Source organism: Palaemon carinicauda, chromosome 21 (genome assembly GCF_036898095.1).
Source record: "Palaemon carinicauda isolate YSFRI2023 chromosome 21, ASM3689809v2, whole genome shotgun sequence".
Taxonomy (NCBI): Eukaryota; Metazoa; Arthropoda; class Malacostraca; order Decapoda; family Palaemonidae; genus Palaemon; species Palaemon carinicauda.
The window spans coordinates 827121-845575 of record NC_090745.1 but is presented as its reverse complement, the minus strand read 5'-3'; the positions used below and the strand labels follow the sequence as shown (position 1 = coordinate 845575).

Here is an 18455-nt window from a genome sequence, read left to right as displayed (position 1 = left end):
TTCTCCAGGTGTTGGGGGGTGGGGGAGGGAGAAATTGGTTGTTGGGGGTGGCTGCTGCTGTGAAGGCTTGGGCAGAGGTTTCAAAGTTGGTATTTGTGGTATGTAGCTGACTCACACACCGCTGTGGCTGTACCTGGTTGTGTCTCGGCCAGGTAGGTTGGTGGGTAAATTTCTTATTAAAGTCTTTCAGTTGGTTAAGATTGGTGGTAATACTTATATTGTGTTATAGTAGTGTTGCCATATCTTAAAATGAATTGGTTTCATCTATAGAGCAACTGCAAGTATTATGGCTTTTGTGGTGGATTTGTTATAAACTAACTAGTGACGCCAGTCTGTGGTATCGTGAAAATTCAGATAAACTTTTAACTATTTGCTTGTGACTAAAGTGATTAGACTTCTAAGTAAAGAATTTGGTCTATTAAACACCGTCTGACTTAGTCGTACATCCGAAAGGCAAGCTGATTTCATCATGTACAGTATTTAGTAATATATAAAAAAATGTCTAGTCATGAGTCTTATCACGTTTTGATTCAGAAAGGACGTAGTTTCTTTGTTCAATCTGTGTATTCATCTTGAAATCGGAAGCAAATACTTTCTTAAGAGTTGCTTTACAGACAGCTGTGCAAAGTTTTAATTCGCGAGATTTCATGCGATCAAGCGTGTCTAAAGCCCCCGGAATCTCGAAGTCTTGGGAAGGAAAGAGAGCATACTGTACTTTACAGTAAGGGGAAGATGTTATTCCTACAAATTGAGGATTTTTTTTTCCATTTATTTACTGTATTTATACATGTACTCATTAAAGTAAAAATAGAGCGATAACAGAAATGAGTGATCAAGGAACTCTTGATTTGCTTAGGCATTTTGGATACTGTATATTTTTTTTCGTGCCATGAGTTGAATTTACTTGGTGATATTGTTCTTCGAAGCCTAGAGATAGAGAAAGCGGCAGTCTAGCGAGTGGGACACTTTCTCTTAGTGATGAAAACTTTCTTTTCGTGTTAGATGATGCCACGGCACGTTTTTTTTTTTTATCAATTGCTGATACACGTGATTATTATGACAAGTAATACCATAAATTTTGCATAGTTTTTGTAAGGTTATACCAACAGAGTTGCATCATTGTAGTCGTGACACATTTTTATCTAAAGGCTGTGACACTCCATAATTGTTGCAAGGTTATTCCAACAGATTTGCATCATTGTAGTAATTTTTTTAAGCTTTATAACTTAAAAGAATAAACAGGGGACTTGTTTTGTAAGTTCTTCGATAACATTGACAATAAACACAAACTATGTGATGCGCTAAACTCTATATATACGATAAATTGATATAGGTCCCTCTGTTGTACACAGGGTTCCCATGTGATAGTAGCAGTAAAACAGCTTTTAAAACAAAGTAAATCGAGCTTAATTGTAAATATGGCAAGATTAAATATATCACGCTAAATGTAGAAGAGATTTGAATCTTGATGTATTTAAAACAACGAAAGAAACACTTCCTTGGGGGAGTGGCAAGAGGGAACACAATGCTGTTGTATTTTGGAGTTCATTGTCATCGCATTTGTTGGCATGAGCAACTCTGAACACGTGATTGCATTGCCCAACCCATTTTTCAAGTTTTTGTCATTTCTTCTTGGTCTAAATTTTAACATTCTTTGTTCTAAGCAATACTTGGCAATCTACGTTCTATTATCATTGGTTTAAAATCTATTTTTGAATTTACTGTTCCTAAAATAATTTATTTAAATTGTGCACGATCATTTTTTTTTATTTCCTTGTTTCCATTCTCCACAGTGTTATTTTCATGTTAGAACCCTTGGGCTTATAGCATCCTGCTTTTCCAACTGGGGTGTAGCTTAGCAAGTAAGAATTATATCCGAATGTTTTTAAAAAAAATGTTCTAAGCAATGAAACATGCAATTTAAGTTTTATTAATTTCCATTGGTTATTTTAGACATCTAAATTAAGTTTATAAAGAAGCTGAACACTAATAGAACGTAAGTTAAAAGTTTCATTGTTCATATGAAACTTTTAATCTAAGTTCTATAACTGTTCAGCTTCTTTATAAATTTTCGCCTTATCTACAGAAGAACTGTCACTCTCTCCACTCGTAACACTAGGGTTCTTAACACTATTGTGAAAAGGGTGCTATATTTAGAGCCTTAAGAAGGCCTACTGAACGTATAGGAGAGTTGTAATGCTGGAAGAACCAAAGCTGTTAAGCCCTGAAGATTGTCATAGGTCTAGGAGGGAAGGTCGAGAATGAAATGCTTTGGCATTCCCAGGTAGAAAAGAAGCCTTAGTTAAAGGCCATAGGGTTAAGTTATCGTGTTGTATCTTAATAGTGAAATGACTATGAGGGTTTAGTATTCTGTAGGCCGTTTGTGGTAGGATAAAGCGAATGGTCCCACGTTTCGATGTTCTTTGTTCAACTTAAACTGGCTGGTGTGTTCTCTTCCGGACGTGAGAGAGTAAGTTTGGCTTTGCTGTTGAGGGAGCATAGGTAGGAAGTTTTTCTGGTGTTTGTGAGGGAGGGAGGGGGCAGATGGCTGCTAACACGCGATGCTGCCAACATACTTCGCATAGTTCTCCTCGCATTTTTCTTTGCTTTATAGCTTTTTTTTTTATAGAAATGCTTGATGCAACGTGTTGTGGTTTACTTTTAGTTCAGGGTGTGTTTTCCTCCAATATAAACCCCCTCTATACTACGGACACCAGTGTTGTTTCTATAGAAATGTCATGCTTTTAGTTTAATATAGTCTATAGTTCTTTAATGCTTCTATATTTTCTTTAATTTCTAATAATCTAAATGATGATTTACTTTTAGTTCAGGTCAGTTTTCCTCTAATATAAACCCCTTCTATACTACGTACACCAGTGTTGCTTCTATAGATATGTCATGCTTTTAGTTTAATACAGTTTATAGTTCTTTAATGCTTTATATTTTATTCTATGAATCTTTCTAATAATCTAAATGATGGTTTACTTTTAGTTCAGGTCAGTTTTCCTCTAATATAAACCCCTTCTATACTACGTACACCAGTGTTGCTTCTATAGATATGTCATGCTTTTAGTTTAATACAGTTTATAGTTCTTTAATGCTTCTATATTTTATTCTTATCTTTTTAACAATCTAAGCGTGTACTTTTAGTTCAGGGCGTGTTTTCCTTCAATATCAACTCCCTCTATACGTACACCAATGTTGTTTCTATAGAAATGTCATGCCTTTCGTTGAATACAGTGAATAGTTCTCTTCAATAGTTATAAATTTCATTCTATTAACTTTATAATAATCTAAGTGATGCAAGTGGCAAGGCAATATACATTGCATATGGCAAAACTCGCGGATGAGGTCATGGACTAGCCCCCCCCCCCCTGCTAGCCAGCCAACGTGTCCCGACAGCGATAGCCGAATACGATAACGACTGACTTCATTATTAGTTTTGGGTTCATGGGTGTGGAGATTTGAATTCTCTCTCTCTCTCTCTCTCTCTCTCTCTCTCTCTCTCTCTCTCTCTCTCTCTCTCTCTCTCTCTCTCTCTCTCTCTCTCTCTCTCATAAATATAGGTAAATTATTATTGTAACTTGTTCAAACTACTTAATTTCACTAACCCTGTGTTCGTTTTAAAGTTTGTGCACTCTTAATAATGCTGGCATTTGCCTTTTCCAAAATTAGAACTTTAATGTTTATGAAATTTAAATTTTCCATCACTTTGCGCTCTTATGTTAATGTATGAAATTGGCCGTGATTGTGATAATTTTTGTTAAACAAAAGTACCAGTTGTTTTGTAAAACAAGAATTTGGGTGTTATAGATTTTTTTTTTTTACTACAGATACCCAATCGCATCAACTTTTATATGTCGCATGCAACATATTCTAAGACAAATCATTCTTTTTATAGCTAATTCTTGTCATACATATGGAACTGTTATATGTGCGTTTCCTATTGAAGAACAATGTTCCATGTAATCTTAGTGTATATGTAGTTAAATTTCTCGAAATGTATTGTGCAGAAAATTTTAGAAGCTGTTTTAAAAAAAATTGCTGTTTCAAGCCAATTTTTCCACAAGCAAATTGTCGGACAGGCGAGAATCTATGATGCTAGAGAGACTTATCTTAGTGATGCTAGGAACTATCAACTAATCTTTGTTATACAAATTATTTTCCTTCTTGGACGGTTAACTAATGCGGCGAGATTTGATTAAAATCATTCAGGTGTGATTTTGAAATAAGCTACTTGAGGTAGTCTCGACTATTTTTCTCCATGTATTCCATTGAGGTTATATTAAAGATAACTTGTGGAATTATTTAGTTATAGCTTTTTTATCTTTAATTTTCATAATATGGTATAATAAATACTGTTTATGGCCGCAGTAATTGTTAGGGATTGTCTGAGAACCGGTTTTAAATCTTGGCTGAATTTTGCTGTCTTTCCTAACAGTAAGATAGTTATCAAGTTCCACTTAAGGTTAATGATCTGTCTTGTCTTGGACGAATAGTTTCACGAGAATTTCAGATTAGTATGGCCATGACGGTGGTAGTCTTAGCGGGACTGGAGCAAAGCAGGTGGCTTCCAGATAATCTCTCTCTCTCTCTCTCTCTCTCTCTCTCTCTCTCTCTCTCTCTCTCTCTCTCTCTCTCTCTCTCTCTCTCTCTCTCTCTCTCTCTCTTTTTCATGTTCATCCATGCTTGGATGTATTAAATGTAGTGCCTTTGTTTTTTCCATGTAATGTAATAGTTTTTTTTAAAGCTGTTACTTAAGTAATTAAATTAGACTGCCGGGTGTAAACTCCTTGGATTTGTTTGGAATATCAGTGTTGATCCTAGACGTAAAATATGTTTACACTTATATATGTATATATATATATATATATATATATATATATATATATATATATATATATATATATATATATATAATATATACAATAGATAGATAGATATATATATATATTTAGATATATATAGATTATATATATATATATATATAGATTATATATATATATATATAGATAGATATATATATATATAATAGATATATATATAATGATAGATAGATAGATAGTATAGATGTATATATATGTATAGATGTATATATATGTATAGATATGTAGATATATAGATAGAGATGTGTATAGAGAGAGATATATAGATGTATACATATAAATTATAATGCGAGCATGGGTCCTACGACATTGTTGATGCTTGTCGCTGATATAAATGCGACCTTGCCGGACTATGTGGGCTCCCGAGGGCGGTTGGTTTAGTGAGAGCAGCACGAGGAAGCAGTAGGAGTGACAAGGGCGAAATGGCGAGAATTGTACGACTAGGCAACAAAGAGTTACATAACGCAGACTAAAAACTTTTCCCGCCAGTCTTGGCTACTCCCGATCTATAAGGTTCCCTCATTGCTTGCATGCAGCGTTTGCTATGCAGGTTTTATTAAAATTTGAACTGTTATATCAAAACGAGAAATTAGTAATGGCTTTGTATTCTTTTTTTTTTCTTCTTCTTTACTGTCTCTGCCGTGGTATTACGTAAGCAAAGAAGATTGCCGAAGTCCGTATGGTAGAAGCGAGACAGCAGCGCGCATGTCCTATGTGGAGGCTGGCGGGGGTTGGGGACATGGGGGGGGGGGGAATTCTCTGGAGTTTGGAGAGCCCTTTGCTTGGTTTAGAGCAGCAGCAGGCAGCAAGCAAGCAGGCACAAGTGTTGCAAGAGGATCTTCCAATCGCGTTACTGGAGGTGATAAGTGGCTTTATACCTTAGCAATGTGTATGGCAAATCTTTGCAACATTGCATTGGCCATCTCAATTTGTGCAAATTAAAGAGTACAAATAAAGAGTTGGATTTTATTGAAATTTCGAGTATTGATATTCTGTAGGGACGCCGAACACATTTTGTTTGTTCGGTTGGATCGCAAAATATTTGTAAATTTCCAACAGGACTCAAGCGTTATAATGTGGTCTTAAAACTTAGTGGTGTCCTTTTATACATTAAAATATTTGCTTTTAAGTATGGCAGTGTGGTGCCGTGGTGACCAATGAACATAATTAGTTGAAGTGGGCCATGTGTGTTTTTTTTTCCAATATGCGTTCTGAAGTATCCATTTACTCTCATATATTCCCGTGAACAGTTTTATATTTTAAATTTGTGCTGCTCAGTCTAGTTTGCCTATATAGTGGTATCTCTGGCGTTATTTACCATATATTAGTCAGATTTAAATGATTACTGCTGTCCAATGAGTGTAAAAAAATTGAGAAAATGGTAAACAATTTGTATCTGCTCTTCAACATTGAGAAAGTGTTAAAAGCTATTAATATAAAAGTTAATAGAAGGCTTTTGGGTGGATGTTAATTTTAAACATGCTAATTACCTCTCTTTGCTGTTAATTTTTAAACCACCATAGATCACCTGTACGCCATTTAGTGCGAGTTGTTGTTGACCCAGACATTTTTGACTGGATTTCTCCTCATTGTCAGTGAAAGCTAGATAAGTGGTCCCCTTTTGTGCGTTCTTGTGTACGTTCTGTTGCCCAGGCTACCTTCGCTGGCTCTCTTCCGACCGGTTTTCGTCTGGGAGAGGTAGTTAGTTCTCTCTCGGATGTGTTTGCGATCAGCTGGGTTCTTGTCAGTGTGGGTCTTGGGGCTTTAACGTCCGGTCGGTGTTTGCTAATGTTAACAGACAAGCAGTTCGTGTTGAAGTTGCATTTGCGAATCCTGTCTGTTAACTACTTGGTCGTGTCTGGAGACTTGAAGGCAAGTAACTATTATTAATAGGATTCAAGATGGATGATACCTGGAAAGCCTGTGTGTTTTTTGAGAGAGTGAGAGAGAGAGAGAGAGAGCGTGCGCACTATGCTAGACTTGGAGAGTTCTCAGTGACCTGTGTAGTCTAGTTGTCAGAGGTAGACAGGCATTTCTTTTGAAATGAAATACCGGTTCATGCTTGGTATATTTTTTTTATTATGAATATAGTTGCAACACTTATTAGTAAACAGTCAAACGTACACTTAACAAGCATGTGGTTTAAGCCAATAATATCCCGCCAGGTTTACAGTTGGAATCGAAAACAGTAGTATTTTATTAATTTTCAGTTTGATATCCTTCTGTAGCCTATATTTTATATTTTTCTGAAAGTGAACATATAAATGTACGAGTGAATGTTTCAAATAACGGTCCCGTTCTGTCTTGTATAGCGGGGTTAGTTGGTTGTGGCATTGGAACTTTGCCCAAATAGTTCATTCCGTGGTTCCGGGCCCCTCCCCCGTCACTGGCTGCTTTATGGGGGCTCTTTAGCCAGTGCCATGAGGTCATGCCATCATCACCATAATTGCCATGAACTAGGGCTCGTTTCTTTCTTTTGCATATCCGGATATATCTCTTGGTGTCTTTTCAGTGTTTTCAGTTTTATTTTTTAGAAATTTTGCTAAGCATGATATGCAGAAGTCGTTAGACTAGTTATTTTATCAGAATTTTAATTATATTAATAAAAATATTCTATGTAGGACAAAGAACAACAAAAATGTCGTGATGATAATTGACTTAAATTTGCATTAATGTATATGCACTGCATGCTCGGTAAACCACCTCATTTTCAAGTGATCGTATTAATTTTGTCTTTGGTGTTATGCAACATTCGGAAGGGATGGGATATATAAAACTTTTATTCAGTATAGGTAGTGTTTGTCATTAAACCGGTCGAAAGTTAAGTTTATTTCAGCTTTATGTAATTATACCTCTTATGTAGATTATGCATTCACGTACGTGACCTAACCTAACCAAGAGAACTGGTTTGAAGATTATACACGAAAACATTGTGCTTCCCAAGGAATTTTTTTTTCTATGAGCTTTGGTCGTAAATTTTTTATGGTTATGCTGTAGGTGATGTAGCTTGAAGAGGAAATGTTACGATATCTCTATGCATAACGGTGTCTTGCATCTTAACATTCTCTCTCTCTCTCTCTCTCTCTCTCTCTCTCTCTCTCTCTCTCTCTCTCTCTCTCTCTCTCTCTCTCTCTCTCTCTCTCTCTCTCTTCTCAGCATCTTCATCCCATGACTCTCTCTCTCTCCCTCTCTCTCTCACAGCATCTTCATCCCATGACTCACCGGTCTCCCAACTCCCGTCCCCCCTATCTTATCCTGGATCATCAATGTCTCAACGGACACCTGACTTCTTTACTGTCTCGTACTTGCCATATGTAACCCGAATTCATTTTTCCTTTGGTTTTTAAGAATTGTTTAGTATAGAATTATATAGTTTATAGTCGTTGGATATCGAAAACTTATTTTTTGTCATTGTTTCAGCTCTAATAACTTTCTTCGGTCAGAAGTGTTAAGGTAGGATTAGTTTGATGTAATGTACAGTAAAATACATTATAGTTAGCGTGGACGAATTCAAAGCATTAACCTGAAAGATTGGCGTGTTGGTATGGCATCACCGCTATACTTACGAGGCAAGGCATGGTTGGTTAGTTAATCAAGTTTGCGACTCGAGATGAGAATAGTAAAGTGGTATTAAGCGGCAGTTATTTTTTTTTTTAAAGCAGATATTGCTGTCCAGTATACACAATACTTAGAATTTATGAGTGTATATTTTGACGGAAAACCATCTGTGCCAACAAATTTTGTTCTTGATTTATTTTTGTGCATTATACTTTCACTGAAAGAAAATTTATAAGTTAGTGTTAAACTGTAGCTGATATTGCAATTCATGCCTTCCTCCTGCCAGCCTTAGGTGAAAGTATTGATTTCAGTGTAGATTGACATTTTATTAAGATATTTTTATTAGGTTTGTGCATATAAAGGCTCCTAATGCATTCTAGAAGGCGTCGTCTTTGAAATATTACACCCTTTTTAATGTATGTAATTTTATTGAAATAATTTCCTTGCTGAGTAGGAAGAAATCATTAGAAATTATTCTTCCTAGTGGATTTTGATATTCTTAGCAATTTAGTCTTATGCCCTTGGGTAAGTTACAAGGTAGTTTAAAGAAATGATTTACTAATTCTAAGAGGAAAACTATTTTTGTATTTGCTCTTATGGTAATGGTTGTTAAAACCTTCTGAAGAAACTGGAGGAATACAGAAGTAACGTCAGAACATATAGAAGTAACGGTTGTTGTGGTGGTATCGCTTGACCGGCCGACCGGAGCCAGTCGGCTTAATTAAGGCTTGTTTGGGTAGTAGGCTCTTGGATAAGAGGGAGAGATCGTTGTTGTCTTTCTTACCTCAGGCTTACTTGTCGCAGATAGGTCTCCGATAGATAAGTTGCGGCCCGTGTCGCCTCTTATCTTGTAATTATGGAACGGTTAAGGTTTTATTTCGAATATCTGGGCCCATTAGTGGGGCCTAATACACAGCACACTAAAGTAAATGTACTCTTCGTACAATTTAGCACAATGTGGCCAATTGAAGTGTTGCCTATGTTTTTTTTATACCATTTCTTTGTTATTTTATCAGTGATGTAAGATGTCTAGGTACGAAAAGCTACACCATCCTGCCCTTTGGGTTTTTCTCTTAAGCCACATCCCTTAGTTTCCAGCCGGTATTTAAACCTAAGCTCCTGGCTAGAAAGTCTACTTTCTAACCATTAGATCGCTAGTAATTTTGTTTGCAGGCAAATGAACCTCACCTTGCTTTGGTAATATGTCAGTTACTGGGTGGGTTTTCTTAATGTGTTAGAGGTTTTACAAGCAAAAAGTGGGCAAGGGGCATTATGAAATTCGCCCACGCGACCTTCATGCCTTATATAGTGACCCTATGTTGTGACTCATCTTATACCCCCTCTCTCTTTCTGGTAGTTCACACAATCATTTTTGAGACTTGTTATTTAACGAACAATATAACAGATCAATCATTTGCTATTTGATTTTCTTTCATTGTAATGTAACTTGTTTACCATGTTTTCATATTTTTTTTTTATATCTGATGCGCGTAAGGACCCCGCTGACTTTATTGGAGGAGGAGTCACAGACTAGTGTAGGTGGTAAGCTGGAGGGTATGGGTGATAATAGTTCATTTTGGAGGAGCCTAGCAACAACTAGATGCGCTAGTCTTGCCTTGGATTGGAGTACCGCAACATCCTGTGTTTAGTCGTCTCACACAGTGCTTTCATGATAGCTGCTTTAGTCTGATTTCACAGTTGAATTTGCTTTCAAGAAGTGACATTGGTGCCACAAGGCCACGTTTGGAAAAAGAGGCAGTTAGTACTTACTCTAGTTTTTTCAACTGTTTTTATGAAATTATTGGACGATCACTTGAATTGACAACCTGCTTAAGACACGTGGAACTCTAAGACCAGTGATTATCATAAAGGTATTGTGTAATGAGTTGTGTAATGAATTAAACGGGAACATTGTGAAACTCAATCACAACGCATAAGGCACCGTTAAAGGTCTTGATATTTGTCACGATGGTCGGATTTCGAATTAAATTTAGTGGATAAATTGCAATATTTACTGCGTGGCTTTTAAGTGTTGAAACTTTATTTTTTCTCTCCAAGTTCAGTGATAAAGTAGTTGGTAGTTTATTTACAAAAGACATCGGTATTAACTTGACACTGCAAACCAGACATTATGGTTTAGGTGTTAGATGCAGACACTATTTGGCCACTTTCGTTCTCCTATACTTAGTTGTATATTAATTTGGAATTGCTAGAATTTAGTATAAATTAAACAGATCTTATGCAATAACAGCAGGGATTGAATAAATTCATAAATGTAGGAATTGATTAGCTTGTGAGAATTGTGTTCACCGTAAGCAAGCTGAAGTTGAATAGTGGTATACTCAATTCGTTGGAACACTTGGCGACGGTACCTCTGTAGATTACATGTAACGAAATAACTATAGGAAATGTACAGTATAAGGGCGTGGCATATTTTCTACTTCATGGCTGGGTATCACGCGGTACTATCGGTATTTAAAGCATCTGTACAACCGTGTACACTAGTAGAAATTAAGGATGTTTAATTTTTACATATGGCAACATACGTGACAGAATAGTTCTGTTGTACGTCATTGTCACGTGTGTTTTCGATCTAGAAAATCATTGTAGGAAATTGCACAGGCAGTCTACTCAGGCGGCTAGTTAAAGCCAGTGTGAAGCTAAATAGTTTAGCGAGACTTGGAAGTAATTTTGTTGCTGTTGATTTTAATTTTACACACTTAACCAATCAAAGACATCAGATTTCACTTTGTGTGTCGTATATAGCAGTGAAGGTAATTTACTGTCGGCTACTAGTGAGATTTGTCCTAAATGTTTAGGTTGTAAACTCAACGCAGGTGTTAAATTGTTGAAATTTATTTGAATTTTTTTTTTTTTTTTTATAGGAAAAGTGTTCAAATAATGGTGGTATATAGTTATTCGAATATTTGTATGTGAATTATCGAATAATGAATGTCCTGGTTACCGCTATACGAATTTTATTTTGTATTTGTAAAGGTATTGAAGTAATGTGTAAGTGTACTTATTTTGAAGTTTGCTCAATTTGCTGATTAAAAGCTGTTAACCATGAAAGTTTTTAAAGTGTACAGGAAGCCTACAAGACTAGACGAATATATATACATATGCATCAACTGTTGGTGCCTTCACCAGCAATTAGAGTATTTTGTTTAACCCAAGCCAAAGGACCATTATTTATCCATTTTTTTTTTTAAAACTTGATGGGAGTTAAAATTTCTAATTTCTGGCAGTGTTTGGAAGGTTAGGCGGTTTTGTCAGCTACAAAGGTAAAGTGTTTCGAGGGAATGATACATACAATATATGTTTAATGGAGATTTTTTTTTCCATCCTGGAAATATATAGGTCAGCTAGATACTTCTTTAAAATAGAGCATTATTTAAAATTTTGATAGAATCTAGTTTATTAAATGCATCAGACTTTACAACATTACATTGTGGAATTTTATGGCGTTTCTTTCATGTCGATAGTTTTTTTTTAAATTAATGATTTAAAGAAATAAAACTACAAAATAACCAAATCTCTGGGTACAATGGTAGCAAAGAAATAAAGAATTTTCTCAATGTTAGGGGTTAGTAGAATAACTTATAAAAAGTGCAAAACTTTATTTTGTCAGCAACGGGGGTGTTAAATATGCAATATGAAATGGTCAACAAAGTGGTTGCTTCTTTTTTATTTTAATTTAAGTTTACAACATTGCATTTTGTTGTGACAATGGTCTGTGTAATATACAGTATACATGTCTTGACATATAAAATTTACGGTATTTACACAATCTTAATCGCAAATATTTAGGACGTACCCTTTCATCCTTCGTAAAATAAAATGTTTGGCTCTTTCAATAAATTTTAGGTTTTTTAAAAAGGACGCTTGGTTAGCTACGTTGATTTGTAGAGGGATTCTATTCTATTTAGAAATATCCCTGCCTGGTGATTGCCAGAATGGGGTTAGTGCCACAAAGACAAGTTAGTTTTTATAGTGCCTGCAACCTTACTATCCTTGTTAGCTGTGGAAGGGGAGGTTGAGAGACCTATAGGTCCACCTGCCGAGTTATCAGCAGCCATTGCCTGGCTGCCAAGGACTACTCCCAGGTCCTAGCTTGGGTGTAGAGGAGGCTTGGGTGCTAATCATATGTAAATTGGGTCATTCTCGAGGCATTGTCCTGCTTGATAGGGCAGTCACTGACCCTTGCCTCTGCCATTCATGAGTGACCTTTAAAGTATAAAGGGGAAAATGACTTAACTTGAGCTACTGTCATTTGAAACCTGTTAAGTTATAATTATCCATTTTGCAGCATTGGTTAGTGTTCTAATTTATTTTGATTTGCATTTTCAGTTTATGCATAGTTGCAAGTGTTCTAATTTATATCTGCTTTGCTTTTTTCAGTTGATGCAGCGTTGGCAGAACTAGACAGCATCCCTGACGGTGTTTGCGAATCTGGCGAAGTAGAAGAGGAAGAGGAAGACGAAGAAGAGTGGTCGTACTATCGTATGGAACCACAGACACATCCACAGGTGATTACCATTTTTATTTATAAATATTTCACGGGTAAAAATTAATTTGATTACTGTCAATACTTGCAGTTTATCCACCAAATTAAGAATTTGTACCAGTAAGCTTCTAAGTACTCCTAATGTTCTGTACTGTAGCTTCTCGATATTTACTTTTTTTTTTTTTCCAGGGCGAGGACGTAATAACTAGTGGTGCCCCTGCAGCTGCCCCTACAAAACCAGCTGAGGATATTGAAATCATCCCTGAACCAGTTGATATGGTTCATGACCAAGACATAGTCCCAGCAGAAGAACCCAAGGTTAAGACAGAAGATATCTTGGTTGATCACTTGGAAGAAAGCACAGATTTGATTGAGAAGTCAGAAAACCATGATATTGTAGAAAACATTAATGAGCCAACAGTAATTGCAAGGAAAACTCCTGATATTCTTGAAAGCAATATGGATATGATTCCTAGCTTGGACGATCACCCAGAAAGGTTGATAAATTTCTCAGGACCTGGTCTTGAGAAAATGGATTTGATAGATACAGGTTTAGAACAAAATAGCCCTAATGGTTCTGGTAGTCCTAGAGCTCCAGGAAGTCCAAGGTCAGTTGAAGGCTTTGTTACTTCTGTGGAGTTGAACACAGCAGATGAAAGTTTTGCTACAAATTTTGCTGTGAACCAAGCACAGGATGGCTTTACTGGCCCAGTCATGGACCAAACATCTGGACCCTTCAGTGTTTACGTCAGTTCGTCTCCAGAACCAGCCAGTTTGGATCCACCTGCCCTGTCCTCGGTTGATTTACTCAACATGTCAGCTAGTATGACTAATGGCCAAATCGATGATGAGCATCCTGTGAATGCAACAGAAATTCGGGATGAGTCTCCTGTAGAGATTGTTCATGCCCAGTCAACAGTGGAAGTGGTTGCACCACCTTCACCTGTGGATAAAATTGGACTAGATACTCCATTTATGATGCCTGATCAGCAAGTTCCAGATTCTCCAGTCTCGGCTCACATGCCACCAACAGATATATCTTTTGTTCCTCAGCCAATTGTAGAGCCTTCTGCAGAAGTTCCAGTACCAGTTTATGTAGATGATACCCCTGTATCAGAGCCAGAGCTTATTCCTGATGTAATTGAAGAAGTAAATGCTGTGTCCAAAACCGAAATAGAAACTGAAAGCTTTACGGAAACTTTGGTTTCGAAAGTTGAATCATTTGTTGAGACTACTCAAGTTGAAGCTCATTCTTTCATGGAAACTGAAACTTCCTCCCAAATGGTTGCAGAATTTGAAACTAAAGATGAACTATTACAGTTGAACTCCTCGCCTGTACCTGCAGTATCCCCAGCTGAAGAAAAGGATGTACCTAGTAATCTTTCTCCAGAACCAATTGAAGCAAAGTCACCAGAACCGGTTGAGGCACCAGTGTTGGCCAAGTCACCTGAACCAGTGTTGGCCAAGTCACCTGAACCAGTGTTGGCCAAGTCACCTGAACCAGTGTTGGCCAAGTCACCTGAACCAGTGTTGGCCAAGTCACCTGAACCAGTGTTGGCCAAGTCACCTGAACCAGTGTTGGCAAAGTCACCTGAACCAGTTGAAGCCAAGTCGCCGGAGTTAGTTGAAGCAGCAAAGTCACCAGAGCCAGTTGAAGCAGTAAAGTCACCAGAGCCAGTTGAAGCACCAGTTGAAGAAGCAAAGTTGCCTGAACCAGTTGAAGTTAAGTCACCTGAACCAATCAAATCTCCAGAACCAGCAGTAGCTAAAACTCCAAAGGCAGCAAAAACTCCTGCAAAATCTACAGGAGAAAAAGCTGCAACCAAACCAACACCTGGAAAGGCTACTCCTGGCAGAAGCACACCTGCCAAGGCAACTCCCAAGTCAACACCATCATCTACGAGAACTCCATCCACAAGAACCCCAACCACTAAAACCCCTCTTACCAAACCCGCCGAAAAGAAGACCCCCACCAGTAAACCAGCTTCTCCTGCTGTGGCAAGTAGAACTACAGCACCAAGGCCTGCATCTGCCAGACCAGCCTCGGCAACGACCACTACAAAATCTACTGTTCCAAGAACTGCAGCTCCAAAACCATCAACAAAGCCGGCACCCGCAAAGCCTTCTACCACAAGAACATCTTTGACTGCTTCTAAACCTACTACAAAGCCAGCCGGAACCACTGTACCAAAAGCTGGAAGCACCACTAAACCTTCAACTACTCGTCCAACATCTGCCAGTACGACAGGAACCACCACTGCTGCAAGGAAACCACTAGGTGCAACCAGAAGTGCGGACAAAACAGACGGTAAACTAGTTAATGGCACTGCCCGGCCAAGCAGTAGACCTGGAACTGCTAGGCCTGCTGGTACAACAACTGCAACACGTAAACCTTTGACTTCAACTACTGCAACAAAGACTGCTTCCAAGCCAGGTGCTGAAAAGGAAACTAAGAATACTACAAATAAGATTTTATCAACACGTCCAACCAAACCCGCTACGACTACAAAATCAGCACCAACTAAAGCTTCTGCAACACATTCCACAACTAGAACCACATCCAAGGTCTCAGATAGTGCAAATGCTGCAAAAAGTAGAGTAGCCACCACAACAAAAACTATTGCATCAAAAACTACAGGTATAGTTTTATGTAATTTTGAGAGGGAAAAATCTTAAATATTGGAATTTGAAAATTTATTAGCTATCTAACATAGTAAAAGGGTCGAGCATTGAATAATAGCCAAATCTTGAGGTAGAAGTCTTGTTTTATTTTTGAATAGCTACCGTACAGTAATATCTTTGCATATCGTGAGTCACACTTGTAACACTTAAAGCTAATCTACCTGTTAATGTACACATCCTTATATATATAAATTTAAAAAAATTTAGTTGTAAACTCCGTAGTTATGATGGCCTGATGCTGACAGTTACCACACTTTTTGGTCTTGTTAAAGTAATACAGTATTTGCTGTTGTCATTACACTCGTTTGATCCTCCTTCATTTAGGATATGGTAGATTTGTTGATGGTAATGGCCAACCTACATCCGTTTAGCTTCTCTCTTCCGCTGTAGTTGTTCACTGCGAGAAACCTTAGAAGTTGCAGAATGCTTACCTGGCATTTTAGGGCCTGAAAGCAGTCTTGACTTAGCCTCATATGCAAAAAAAAATAAAACCTCGCAGCACACATGAGCAATGTACACTAGTAGATTTAAGCTGAATGGTTTGGCCTACAAAGTCATCCTGTGGTTAGACAGCCAATCTGCTTCCAAGATACTGATTAGCATGTAATGATAGTTTTTTGTTTTATAATCCCCATATACAGAAGAGAGATAGTTTCTCTCCTACAGTACACTGCGTGTTATCTTCCAAACTAAACTAAATTTGTCTTATTGCTGTAATTTTATTTTTTTATTTTTGGGCCAGAGTTTTATGACCAAATTAAAAAATGAAAAATATAAACTTACCTTCCCTTAGAACCCACAATACAATATAGTTTGTGATGCAGACATCCGGTGAACTGCAATATGGTGAGGGATTACTGAATTGGCAGTTTTGTACTATGGCGTTTACTTTTTTTTTTTAAGGTCTCGAGGTTTGATACATCGACATAATCTACTTAAAATTGCACAAACATTAATTCACATTCCAGGAAATAAACTTCCCATGAATGTTATGTATTCATATGGTGTTTGCATTAAAAGATTTTTTCATGTTGGTAACAGTTGGAGGAATATAAAATAATTTTGGGAATAAACATGACAAAGAAAATACATATACCAAGTTGATAAACTTGGATGACTTAGCATACTATGTAAGTATGGAATTAACTTTTGTATATCTGTTTTAGGTGCAGCAACCAAGAAGACATTGGTTTCAAAGTCAAAAACCTCTCAAGCTGGAACTAAGGAAACTTCCATTAAAACCAAGACTGAAGCTGAAGTAATAACTCAAGCAGAACCTCTTGTAAATGGAGAAAACAAAATTGCTGATGAAGAGACCAGTGTTGAAGTAATAGAAAAAAGTGTTGTGGAGGACATCATGCAGGCATCAAGTGAGAAGATCATAACGGAAACCATGTCATCAGAACAAATGGTGGTCACTACAGAAACGACCGAAGTTTTAGTGAACGGAGATCATTGAAGTGATAAGATAGAAAATGCAGTTGAAATTTTGTCCTGTTTTTCAGATTTGCATTTTCAGTCTTAGGGTCCAAGCGTGTCCAATAATTTACCCTTAAAAAGTTGTGCTAGTCTGATGGATTGCTCCAGTGACAGATACAATATAGTCAGGCTGTCTGAGAAAATACATGGATCCTAGCATGTGTATAGTCGCCTTATTGCTAATATTAGGAATTGATATTCTTGCTTAACTAATATGTACAGTACTTGGATCGTACAGTGATAAGGATCGTCTCACATTGGTAACCGGGCAATATAATCACATTTTAGTACTTTTCAAATTTCATAAAATATAAGTTAGGTTTTAAAAATTTAACTAATAAAGTGAATTTTTTTAAGTGATATATATTTTGCCTTGGTGCATAGTGGATGGTATTTAGACGAAATTGAGGAGGTGAATCCATTAACAGTTTATTAGATTCTTGATGAAAATAAGCTTTAAGTTGAAAATATTTGTAAATAGCTGGCAGATATTCCTGCGAGGTGCTAGTTCTCCTGTGTTGCATTCCGTATTTCCATGGCTTAAACTTTTGTACTTGCCCTCACCTTCCCTTCCGCCATTGACACCAACCCAGGCTTGTAGTAAGCAAGTCCTACATAAGCACCCCAATTTTTTATATATAATATATATTCTTAATTAAATAGTACCAGTGAGGTTTTGTAATTGTGGTTGGGAACATGGATGTGAACAGTGTGGATAAAAGGCATCAAAATAGTGCTGCAGATATTTGAAGTGCCTTGTTCCAAGACATTTTCATTCCATAAAATGCTGGACGGTAATTAAGAATGGATCATGACCCCAGGCATTATTTATTTAGTAAGTGTTAAACTTTGTACTGATTTTAAGAAATTTAATTTTCCTTCATGTCTATTAAATAAGTGTCTGCAGTACACATGAATGATTGTATATTTTGTTTAGTGTTTTGCTTCGTGTCATACTACTATGAATTCGCACAAGCCTGTGTAAAGTATTATTGTATTCAAGTAAAAATAAAGTTAAAACTATTACGGTTATGTCTTTGGAGGAGAAAACCTTTTCTTCCAGCAGTTTTGTGTTGTGTATTTTTCATGCTCCATGTCATGAAAAGTTACAGAAATTATGCATAGAAAAATTATGTACTGTAACTAGATTTGAGAGCTTGGTGACTAGTATGTCTTTTTCACGAAACCCAGAGGGGCAAACGATTTAAAAAAAAAAAAAAATCCCTTATGCATTCATCCTAAATTTGTTCCTACTCGATTACAGACCTTTGTCCTTTAGTATGGAAAAGATTCTGTGCCCAGTATCCTTTACTAGTGGTCCAGATCTGACAGCATCTAGAGCC

General features: G+C 36.9%; 1 protein-coding gene across 1 annotated transcript in view; it reads left to right on the top strand.

Moving 5' to 3' along the window:
• The window catches only part of LOC137615139 (serine-rich adhesin for platelets-like), a 23871-nt gene extending 5733 nt beyond the window's left edge, over window positions 1-18138 (top strand). The window contains exons 2-4 of the mRNA XM_068344773.1: window positions 12846-12973; window positions 13141-15589; window positions 16800-18138. Coding sequence (XP_068200874.1) covers window positions 12846-12973; window positions 13141-15589; window positions 16800-17092 — 2870 coding nt within the window. The 3' untranslated portion in view covers window positions 17093-18138. The remainder of the gene's footprint in view (window positions 1-12845; window positions 12974-13140; window positions 15590-16799) is intronic.
• Window positions 18139-18455: the final 317 nt, after the last annotated feature.